Source organism: Panthera leo, chromosome A1 (genome assembly GCF_018350215.1).
Source record: "Panthera leo isolate Ple1 chromosome A1, P.leo_Ple1_pat1.1, whole genome shotgun sequence".
In the NCBI taxonomy this organism is placed as follows: Eukaryota; Metazoa; Chordata; class Mammalia; order Carnivora; family Felidae; genus Panthera; species Panthera leo.
Genome location: NC_056679.1, coordinates 85,278,899 through 85,290,919, shown reverse-complemented (window position 1 = coordinate 85,290,919; position 12,021 = coordinate 85,278,899). Strand labels below are relative to the sequence as shown.

General features: G+C 35.4%; 1 protein-coding gene across 1 annotated transcript; it reads right to left on the bottom strand.

Moving 5' to 3' along the window:
* Positions 1 to 237: 237 nt before the first annotated feature.
* Positions 238 to 1,173, bottom strand: LOC122229626 (olfactory receptor 2T27-like). The gene has a single exon (XM_042954933.1). The coding sequence runs from the start codon at positions 1,171 to 1,173 to the stop codon at positions 238 to 240; it is 936 nt and encodes a 311-aa protein (XP_042810867.1).
* Positions 1,174 to 12,021: the final 10,848 nt, after the last annotated feature.

Sequence of the window (12,021 nt, the reverse complement as noted above, 5' to 3'; positions counted from 1 at the left end):
AGCTGACTTTAAGCATGTAGTCTTTAGCAATTATCCTAATAAAAAGAAGCTTCATTCTGGGGTCGGGGCCTCATTCCTACTCGAGAATGAGGACCTTCACTTAACCGCACTTTGTGGACTCATCTTTTGCCTCTCTGTCTATACTCCCTGCAACAGTATTTCAAATTGGTTTTCAACTGTATCTTTTCCCATGCTATACATATATCCTTTTCACAGCTGGGGAGCAGTATTCAAGCACTAAAATGTCACACATTTTCCCATAAACTTCCTGAGAGCTGCCACCACTTCCTTGTTCCTCAGGCTGTAGATGAGGGGGTTCAACATGGGGGTTAGGATATTGCTGAACACAGAAAGAGCTTGGTCCTGCTCTGCACTATGGGAGGAAGTGAAAGTCATATAGATAAATATGTTTGGGCCAAAGAAGAGACTCACCACAGTTAGATGGGAAGAACAAGTGGCCAGAGTTTTTTTCCTGCCTTTGACAGAGTTCATACGGAAGACAGTGAGGAAGATGAGAGTATAGGAAACTGTGATGAGACTGAAAGGTACAACAAGCAACACAATGCTTGTCACCACCACCACTAACTGGTACACTGAAGTGTCTTCACAGGAGAGCTTAATGAGGACTGGGACCTCACAGAAGAAGTGGTGGATCTCCCGTGACCCACAGATAGGAAAATGCATAGGGTACACTGTATGGATAAATGAACTTATAGAGCCTCCAATCCAACAACCTAAAACCATGTGCATACAGAACCTGGGGCTCATAATAATGGGATAACGCAATGGGTTGCAGACAGCCACATAGCGGTCATAAGCCATGAGAGTCAAGATTAGGCATTCTGACATTCCCAACATCAGGAAGAAGAAACTCTGTGTTCCACAGCCAATCCATGATATGGTTCTTTTCCCAGTAAAATAGTTAGAAGCCATCTTTGGAACAATGGTGGAAGTTAATGTCAAGTCAATGAGGGAGAGTTGACTGAGGAGAATGTACATGGGCGTATGAAGTCGAGAGTCTCCCCAAATTAAGACAATCAAAAGTATGTTTCCCAGGAAGGCAAGAATGTAGACAAAGATAATCATAAAGTTGAGGACAATAGAATGCTGAAATTCAGGAAAGAGTCCCACAAGGATGAAATCGGTTATTGAGGATTTGTTTCCACCCACCATGCCCCTAAAACAAATGTAAAAGGGCTGGGGGACAAATTAAATGGATTAGAACAGCTGACATTCAGTACAAGTCTGATATCAATATGTGGATATAAAATTTTATATCTTTTTCTCTACCTTTAGTATTTCATAATATTTACTATCAGAGATATTTTACTATTCATTGCTGAGCAATTGCTTAAATATTTCTTAAATAGATAAATAACAAGAAAATAATCAACTTCAGTGCCTTTAGTCTCTGTTGAGTGTATTTTTTTCTTTTTTTTTTCTTTTTCTCTTTTGTTTCTTGTTTTCTTTCTTGCTTGCTTGCTTGTTTCCTTTCCTTCTTTTGACTAGAGAATCTTCTAAATCTATGGATATATTTTCTACAAATATGAACCTAAAATTTTATATGTTACATCTGATAGTTATGGACCCTAGTTACTAACTCTTGTATATTTTGAAGAAAAAAGAAAGAAAAATCAAATTAATTCACTCAATTTCACTTTAAAATTACAAATAAATTATTTAACAAAATATTAATGAGATATCATATTAATTTATTTTGGCTAGTTATCATGTCATACATATAGGTGTGAAAATTGCCAGACTTTTGACCTTCTTGGAAGTCATAAATTATAATTTATTATAATAAATAATAATTATTATTTATTCAAAATTAATATAAACGTATTTACTTATATAATCATAATATATAAGTTAAATTCTTATAAATTATATAATTATTATTGGTTATATAATTTTAAATATATTTTAAATATAATTGATTCTAATTATTATTGATAAAATAACTTAAGAGTATGTGTCCAATAAATATTTATTAACCACAAGGTTGAACAAAGTCCATGGAATTCAGCAGGACCCCTTTCCAAGCAGAATGTATGACAAATACCCTCAATACTGTTGCATTCCTGGTGAGAGCTAAAGCTGTTTCCCTCCATGAAACCTTACTGAAAGTAGAGTAAGACACTCCAATCTAAATAAAACAAAGTTGTACATGTGGAAGTTCCATGTGCATCAGTGTTTCCCAGCAGATGGTGTTGATGAAGCACTCACATCAAAACACCTGGAAATCCTGATCTCCATTATTAGAGAAGGAAACTTAGGATGGTTCTTTTCTGTATGTGGATGTTTAGATTACTTTTGTGACAAAAATGTGTTAGTTGTTCACTTAGTCATAAGTCTGCTGAAATATAAAATAAGAAGCTAATTATTAATTGTTTTCCATCCTTAATGAGCCTAATCACTAATATTGCTAAAATTATGTTTATATTATTTCAGGAAAGTGACAAACTATTTCTTGGAAAATCTGCACCATTTATTTAGTTTTCATTCTAAATTTATTATTTTTTTCAATATATATTCAATATTATATTCAAATGTTGAAAAGGAGGCCACCATGAATTAGGACATGGTCTGTATCTTCAATAAACTATGAGTTTAAATATAGAATTATTTATAACAACAAGTCACCAAAAAGTAAAATATATGGCTCTTGTAGGGTGATATATCAACACATAGAAAGATCTGAGTAAGATGAGGGTGGAGAATGATGTAACATGTAATTTAAGCTTTATCCTGTAATTGAACCTTAGGATCCAGCAACTCGTGTAATTTTAAAGGCTGAGGAAATGGTTTGTTTGTTCTGACAAAACTTACGTTGCATAAGTGAATGAAAAAAATTAAAATTCTTACACAAATTATTCAAATAATTTTGAACTGTATAAACTGTAAGTTTTCATTTTTTTCATTCTTTAATTACCTCATGGAACTCTTGTGTGTATATTTATATTATGATGCCTGGAGCCGTCTATCGTATTCTTCACTGAGCTGAAAAACTCATCCCTGTCGGCATTTCGTGTTGAATTCATCTGTCTGCTAAAAACATCTTCCCTTTTTTCTATAATAAATATAATAAAAGGACCTCTGTGATTAGGTGTGTGTGAGGCATGACACATTCCAAGTGCTCAAAATTTATCTACTGTTATTATAAAGATCAGCAGCATTGAAGCAGCCCTGTTTTGCGATTTGTTTTGGATCTGTACTCCAACCTTAAATTATACAAGCCAGATAATTCTTCATGGTTATGAGTAAATAGCTTCATAAATTTTAGAACGCTAGTGGCAAAGGATATAAACATACAGATAATACAGTAAAAGATGCAATATTTAGTGATTTTGGAACCAAATATTGAGTAAAGAAAAATAATCCACATGTGTTTCATCCATTGTTACTTAGTATTTTATGTAACATTTTGTAAATTCTTTTCAATGAATAACTAGCTCCCTGGAAGTGGGGAGCAAAACTATTGGTTGTGTGTGAGGAATAAAAAAATATGAGTCATAGTACAACCAGACTACAGACAATAATTTTTTGAATAGACAAATCTACTGTCATTTACTAAAATTTTTGAATTATTTATTAAATTTTCCCACAATAATAAAACAATTTTATTAATTTAACTCAATTGAATAACTTTATTGATAGACAACTCAATATATTTTCATTATTTCTTTAATATATAAGATCGATCTACTCAAAATGAGGAGTGAAATGTTACATTAACTATAAGGTTTTACTTACCTTTCAAAAAGTCTTGTGAATTATGAACATTTATGTCGTTTTAGGAACATAGCATGCCCTTATTGTTAGCATGATTTGAAGTTATGTCTATATAGATATGTATAAGGAAAATTAAAATGAAATCATAACTCAGTAAATAAAGAGTTTTTATAAAAACATTAGGATAAATTCAAGAGATTATCAATATATTAACTTGGTTACTGAGTGTAGGCACATCTTTGAATATATCAGCTTTGAGTCTAAAATTGTAGCAATTCTCATTCTTAAAAGTTTTACTTAACATCATGAGTCATGCCTGAACCATATTATGTCAGGTTTCATCATACAAGATTATTTATAACACAATAATATAATTAATATCATTCAGGCAGTCAAACACAAATTTTATAATTCCATACAGCTTTATCTTAGACCTGAATCCTGAGTACTACGAAGTACTCATTTAAGACTGTCACAGATATTTTTCCTTTTACAAGTACAATCACCAAAGTCTGACATCTGTGAAAATTAACAATAAGTATAAAAATTCCCTACAGAATTTTAATTACCAGTTATGGTTCAAAATTCTTTTTTTTCCCTGCCAGTTTGATATCTACTTCAAATTCTACTTATCTCCAGACACTTCTGCTTCTTGGATTGCTGACAACTTTTAGATATTCCATGATCAATTGTATCTTCTCACTATGGATCATTTACCTATTGTTTTGTGTAAAAAAATAAATGGAATTTCCTTCATGTTGATAGAGAGATACACATTTTGGGAATAAGCCCAGTGACTATGATTCTACAATACTATGTATATTAAATACTGGTTGGTATATAAGCTAAGTTGTAACTTGGTAGATTGCTTAGTAATATGTCATCACATTCTCCAGAACTTTGTAGTGAATGGCCTAAGGGAACACAGTCCCCAGACTTTAATTAACTTTGATTACAGAAAATAATAGTGAACCCAACCCCGTGCTCTTCTACTGACTCACTAAAGCCAGAAGGTATGCCCATGCTCTGAATTCTCCTGCTTCTTTTTTTCTAATATCAAGAGAAAGGCACATATTGGAAGTCCTAGAAAAACCATTAGGCAAGAAAAGATATAAAATTCATCTTAATTAAAAAATAAGAAATAAAGCTGACACTCTTCAACTAATAAACATATTTACTAAAGTTGCAGGGTACAAAGTCAACATACAAAAATCTGTTGTGTTATATAGACTAACAACAAACAATTTGAATGAGAAATTATAAAACTGATGACATTCACAATCGCATCAAAAAGAATAAAATACCTAGGTACAAATTTAACAAAGGAGATGAAAGATCTGTATGTACAAAACTATGAGACATTCATGAAAATAAATGAAAACGTTCAAATAAATGGAAAGATATTATTTTATGGATTAAAAAATTAAAATTGTTAAAATATGCACACCCCCAAAGCAATCTACACAGTAAACATAATCCATATCAAGACCTACAAATAGCCAACAGACATAAAAAAATGCTCAACAGCACTAATCATCAGAGAAATGTAAATCAAAACCAGAGTGAGATATTATTGTTAGAATGTCTGTCATAAAAAAAGAAAGAAAGAAAGAAAGAAAGAAAGAAAGAAAGAAAAAAAGAAAAAAAAGAAAGTATATCCATATTTGGTTGGGTTTTGGAGAAAAGGGTGCTTTCTGCATTGTTAATGGGAATGTAAATTGGTCCAACAACTATGGAAAACACTATGAAGATTTCTCAAAAAAATTGAAATACAATATGATCCCACAATTCTACTTTTAGATATGAAACAAAGATAATAAAAAACCCACTATTGTTTTAAAAAATATATGCACCCCCTTGTTCATTGCAGCATGGTTACACTAACCAAGATATGGAAAAAAAATGTGTCTATTAATGGGTGAATGGATATATATATATATATACATATATATATATATATATATACATATATATATGTATATATATACATATATATATGTATATATATATATATATATATATATAATGAAATGCTACTCAGCCATAAAAGAAGAAAAAAATCTTCCCACTTGTGATAACATGTATGGATCTTTTTATAGACGAGTTATTTATTTTACAGTTGGGAGTCTATACTGCCTAATCCCATTTCAGTATTTTATTAATCCCTCTAATTGTTCCTCTCTGTCAGCTTGTTTTCTTTAGTTTTGAGTCTGTTTATGTTTTTGGTCTTTTTTTTTGCTCATTTGTTTTGATTTTTAGCTTCCACATATAGTTGAAATTATATGGCATTTGTCTTTTTCTGTCTAGCTTATTTCACTTAGCATAATAAACCGTAGGCTTTATTCTTACAAATGCAAGATCTTTTATTCTTTGTATTCTTACAAATGCAAGATCTCATATTTATAAGAATGCAAGATCTTTGTATTCTATTTATCTATCTATATATCTAATCTATCTTTCTAGTTAGTTCTTATTAGTTAATATTATAATATAATATTGGTTTCAGGAGTAGAATTTAGTGATTCATCACTTACAGATAGCACCCGGTGCTCAAAACAAAAAGTGCCCTCCTTAACACACACCACCCACTTAGCCCATCCTCCACTCACCATCTCTCCATGAACCCTCAGTTTGTTCTTTACAGTTAAGAGTCACTTATGTTTTGTATTCCTCTCTCTTTTGCCCCGTCTCCTATGTTCATCTGCTTTGTATCTTAAATTCTACATATGAGTGAAATCATATGGCAGTTGTCTTTGTCTGACTTAATTAATTTAGCATAATGCACACTAACTCCATCTACTTCTTTGCAAATGGCAATATTACATTCAGTTTGAGAGCTGAGTAATATTCAATTGTGTGTGTAATATATATACTATGATATATATGCTATATTGTAATATAAACTATATTATCTTTGTGTCATATATATATATATATATATATATATATACCACATATATACCATATTTTCTTTATTCATTGGTCAATAGATATTTGGGCACTTTCTATAATTTGACTATTGTTAATAATGCTGCTTTAAACATCAGGGTGCATTTGCCCCTTCAAATCAGCATTTTGTATCCTTTGGGTAAATACCTAGTAGTGAAATTACTGGGTTGTAGAGTACTTCTATTTTTAACTTTTTCAGGAATCTCCATGCTGTTTTCTACAGTGGCTTGAAGAGTTGGTATTCCCAAAAAGAGTGTAAGAAAGTTCCCCTTTTTCCATGTCCTCACTGGCATCTGTTCTTTCTTGTGTTGTCAGTTTTAGCCGTTCTGATGGGTAAGAAAGAGGTGGTATATCATTGAGGTTTTGATTTATATTTCTTTGAGAATATTTTCTTGTGTCTGTTAGCCATCTGGATGTCTTCTCTGGATTATTCTTGCATTCTTAGAATATATCCACTCAACCATGATGAATGACCCTTGCAATCTATTGGTGAATTGCAGATATTTTGTTGAAGATTTTTCATTTATGTTCATTAGATGTATGTTTTTCTTTTAGTGTTAATATTGTCTTGCTTTTTAAATCAGGTTAATGCTGACTGAGTAAAATATATTTTCTCATCTATTTTTTGGAATAGTTTGAGGAGAACAGTTATTAGCTCATTAAAATATTTGGTAGAATTTGTGATTTCTTCTGGTCTTGGACTAGTGTTTGTTGGGAATTTTAAATTATTGATTCAATTTTATTACCAGTATTTACTGTATTCAAATTGTCTATTTCCTCTTGATTTACCTCTGAGTTATTGTACGTTTCTAGAAATTTATCCTTGGTCTAGCTTGTCCAATTTATCGGCATACAATTTTTCACAATAATGGCTTCTGTGTGTGTGTGTGTGTGTGTGTGTGTGTGTGTGTTCTTTTCTGTTACTTTCATTTTCTTTCACTGTTTTTCCCTGAGATTGATTATTGACTTTACTGTGACTTTACTGTTAATGCTTGGATTCTGTTCTCTTTATTATTTTTATATTTAATTTTATTTTTCATTTTTTATTTATTTTGAGAGAAAGAAAGCAGGGAAGAGACAGAGAGAGAGAGAGGAAGAGAGAGGGAGAGACAGGAAAAGAATCTCCAGCTGACTCCATGTTGTCAGCACAGAGCCCAGTGTGTGGCTCAAACCTGTGAACCATGATCATGACCTGAGCCAAAACAAGAGTTGGGCGCTTAACTGACTGAGCCAGCTGGGCACCCCTGTTCTCTTTATTTTTTGTGTATCTATTATTGGTTTCTAGTTTTGGTTAGCATGAAGTTAATAGATAATATCCTCAATATATAGATGACTATATTAAGTTGATAGTCATTTAAATTGGCTCACATTCTAAAATAACTTCATTTTTACTAACTCTCTCATTGAATTATGTAGGTTGTCATATTTTATTTCTTTTTATTTTGTGAGGTTTCTCGTTTTTTTAGATATAATTGATTTTACAAATTTTGTCTTTCAAATTTTTTCAAAGTTCATTTATTTATTTTGAGAGAGAGAGAGACAGAGAATAGTGGAGGGGCAAAGAGGGAGAGAGAGAATCCCAAGCAGATTCTGTGCTATCAGCACAGAGCCCAGTGCAGGGCTTGAACTTACAAACCATGAAATCAGACCTGAGAAAAGATCAAGAGTTAGAGGCTTGGGGCGCCTGGGTGGCTCAGTTGGTTAAATGTCTAACTTTAGCTCAAGCCATGATTTCATGGTTCATGCGTTTGAGCCCTCCATGAGGTTCTGGGCTGACAAGCTCAGAGCCTGGAGCCTGCTTGGGATTCTGTGTCTGCCCCTGTCTCTCTGCCCCTCCCCAGCTTGTGCTCTCTATCTCACAAAAATAAATCAATATCAAAAATTAAAAAAAAAAAGGAAGATGGCGGCGTAGGAGGATGCTGGGCTCACCACATCCTGCTGATCACTTAGACTCCACCCACACCTGCCTAAATAACCCAGAAAACCTCCAGAAGACTAGCAGAATGGATTCTCCAGAGCCAAGCATAGATGAGACGCCCACGGAAGAGGTAGGAAGGGCAGAGAGGTGGTGCCACTACACGGACTGGCAGGAGGGAGCTGGGGCAGAGGGGCAGCCTGCCAGCAAAGCAGAGCCCCCTAGTCTGGCTTGCAAAAGCAGAGGGGTCAGACAGAGTGTGTTCTGACAGCAAAAGGGACTTAACATCTGGAATGTTATAAGTTAACACCTCTGCTTGGAGAGAGAGGGAGGGCTGGAGGACAATGGGAGGGAGAGTTGTTGAACCCCGGATGACAGAGTTCAGCTTGGTGGGGGAAAAAAAGGTGCTCACCAGAGCCATCTTCCTTGCCCTTCCCTCAGCCAAAATACCAAAGGGAACCAGTTCCTGTCAGGGAACTTGCTTGCACCAGGCAAACACCCAACACTGTACTTCTGCAGATCCATCGCTCTGGCACCAGATATGACTCTCTCCTGGTGCTGCAGGACAACACCCGAAAGGATCTCTGAAGGAAAAGCAAGCTGAGCCTGTCCCTCCCGCCCTTGTGCACCTTGCCAATCAACCCCAGCTAATATGCCAGATCCCCAGTACCACAAGCCTGGCAGTGTGCAAGTAGCCCAGACAGGCCACCCGACCCCACAGTGAATTCTGCCCCTGGGAGAGGGGAAGAAAAGGTACACACCAGTCTGACTGTGGCCCCAGGTGAGCTGGGGGCAGACATCAAGTCTGACTGTGGCCCCGCACACCAATGCAAGTTATTCAAGACAGCACAGGGGAACCGCTCTGCAGTTCCACACCACTCCAGGGACTATCCAAAAGGACCAAACGGAAGAATTCCCCTCAAAAGAAACTCCAGCCTGACGCTGGAGTTTCTTTTGAGGGGAATTCTTCCGTTTGGTCATCCAAAATCTATAAAGAGCTCACCAAACTCCACACCCAAAAAACAAATAACCCAGTGAAGAAATGGGCAGAAAACATGAATAGACACTTCTCTAAAGAAGACATCCAGATGGCCAACAGGCACATGACAAGATGTTCAACGTTGCTCCTTATCAGGGAAATACAAATCAAAACCACACTCAGATATCACCTCATGCCAGTCAGAGTGGCCAAAATGAACAAATCAGGAGACTATAGATGCTGGAGAGGATGTGGAGAAACGGGAACCCTCTTGCACTGTTGGTGGGAATGCAAATTGGTGCAGCCGCTCTGGAAAGCAGTGTGGAGGTTCCTCAGAAAATTAAAAATAGACCTACCCTATGACCCAACAATAGCACTGCTAGGAATTTATCCAAGGGATACAGGAGTACTGATGCATAGGGGCACTTGTTCCCCAATGTTTATAGCAGCACTCTCAACAATAGCCAAATTATGGAAAGAGCCTAAATGTCCATCAACTGATGAATGGATAAAGAAATTGTGGTTTATATACACAATGGAATACTACATGGCAATGAGAAAGAATGAAATATGGCCTTTTGTAGCAATGTGGATGGAACTGGAGAGTGTGATGCTAAGTGAAATAAGCCATACAGAGAAAGACGTATACCATATGGTTTCACTCTTATGTGGATCCTGAGAAACTTAACAGAAACCCATGGGGAAGGGGAAGAAAAAAAAAGAGGTTAGAGTGGGAGAGAGCCAAAGCATAAGAGACTCTTAAAAACTGAAAACAAACTGAGGGTTGATGGGGGGTGGGAGGGAGGGGAGGGTGGGTGATGGGTATTGAGGAGGACACCTTTTGGGATGAGAACTGGGTGTTGTATGGATACCAATTTGACAATAAACTTCATATATAAAAAAAAAGAAAAAAAAAAAAGAAACTCCAGGAAATAGCGACAGCTAACGAACTGATCAAAAAAAGATTTAAACTATATAACAGAAAGTGAATTTAAAATAATACTCATAAAATTAAACACTGGGCTTGGAAATAGTAAAGAGGACAGCAGAGAATCTATTGCTACAGAGATCAAGGGACTAAGAAACAGCCAGGAGGAGCTAAAAAATGTTATTAACGAGTTGCAAAATAAAATGGAGACAACCACAGCTCGGATTGAAGAGGCAGAGGAGAGAATAGGTGAACTAGAAAAAATTATGGAAAAAGAAGAAGCTGAGGAAAAGAGAGATAAAAAAATTCCAGGAGTATGAGGGGAAAATTAGAGAACTAAGTGATGCACTAAAGACAAATAATATACGCATAATTGATATCCCAGAGGAGGAAGAGAGAGGGAAAGGTGCTGAAGGGGTACTTGAAGAAATAATAGCTGAGAACTTCCCTGATCTGGGGAAGGAAAAAGGAATTGAAATCCAAGAGGCACAAAGAACTCCCTTCAGACGTAACTTGAATCAATCTTCTGCACGACATATCATAGTGAAACTGGCAAAATACAAGGATAAAGAGAAAATTCTTGAAAGCAGCTAGGGTTAAATGTGCTCTAACATATAAAGGGAGACCAATAAGACTTGTGACAGATCTCTCTACTAAAACTTGACAAGCCAGAAAGGACTGGCAGGAAATCATCAATGTGATGAACAGAAAAAATATGCAGCCAAGAATCTTTATCCAGCAAAACTGTCATTTAGAATAGAAGGAGAGATAAAGGTCTTCCCACACAAACAAAAACTGAAGGAATTCATCACCACTAAACCAGCCCTATAATAGATCCTAAGGGGGATCCTGTGAGACAAAGTACCAGAGACATCACTACAAACATGAAACCTACGGACATCACAATGACTCTAAACCCGTATCTTTCTATAATAACACAATGTAAATGGAATAAATGCGCCAACCAAAAGACATAGGGTATCAGAATGGATAAAAAAAACAAGACCCATCTATTTGCTGTCTACAAGAGACTCATTTTAGACCTAAGCGCAACTTCACATTGAAAGCGTGGGAATGCAGAACTATCTATCATGCTACTGGAAGTCAAAAGAAAGCTGGATTAGCCATACTTATATCAGACAAACTAGACTTTAAATTAAAGGCTGTAACAAGAGATGAAGAAGGGCATTATATAATAATTACAGGGTCTATCCATCAGGAAGAGCTAACAATTATAAATGTCTATGCGCCGAATACTGGAGCCCCCAAATATATAAAACAATTACTCACAAACATAAGCAACCTTATTGATAAGAATGTGGTCATTGCAGGGGACTTTAATACTCCACTTACAACAATGGATAGATCATTTAGACACACGGTCAATAAAGAAACAAGGGCCCTGAATGATACATTGGATCAGATGGACTTGACAGATATATTTAGAACTCTGCATCCCAAAGCAACAGAATATACTTTCTTCCCGAGTGCACATGGAACATTCTCCAAGAGAGA

What these genes read in the sequence shown, in the direction of transcription:
- LOC122229626 (XM_042954933.1), bottom strand. Translation starts at nt 1,173, where the DNA reads ATGGTGGGTGGAAACAAATCCTCAATAACCGATTTCATCCTTGTGGGA.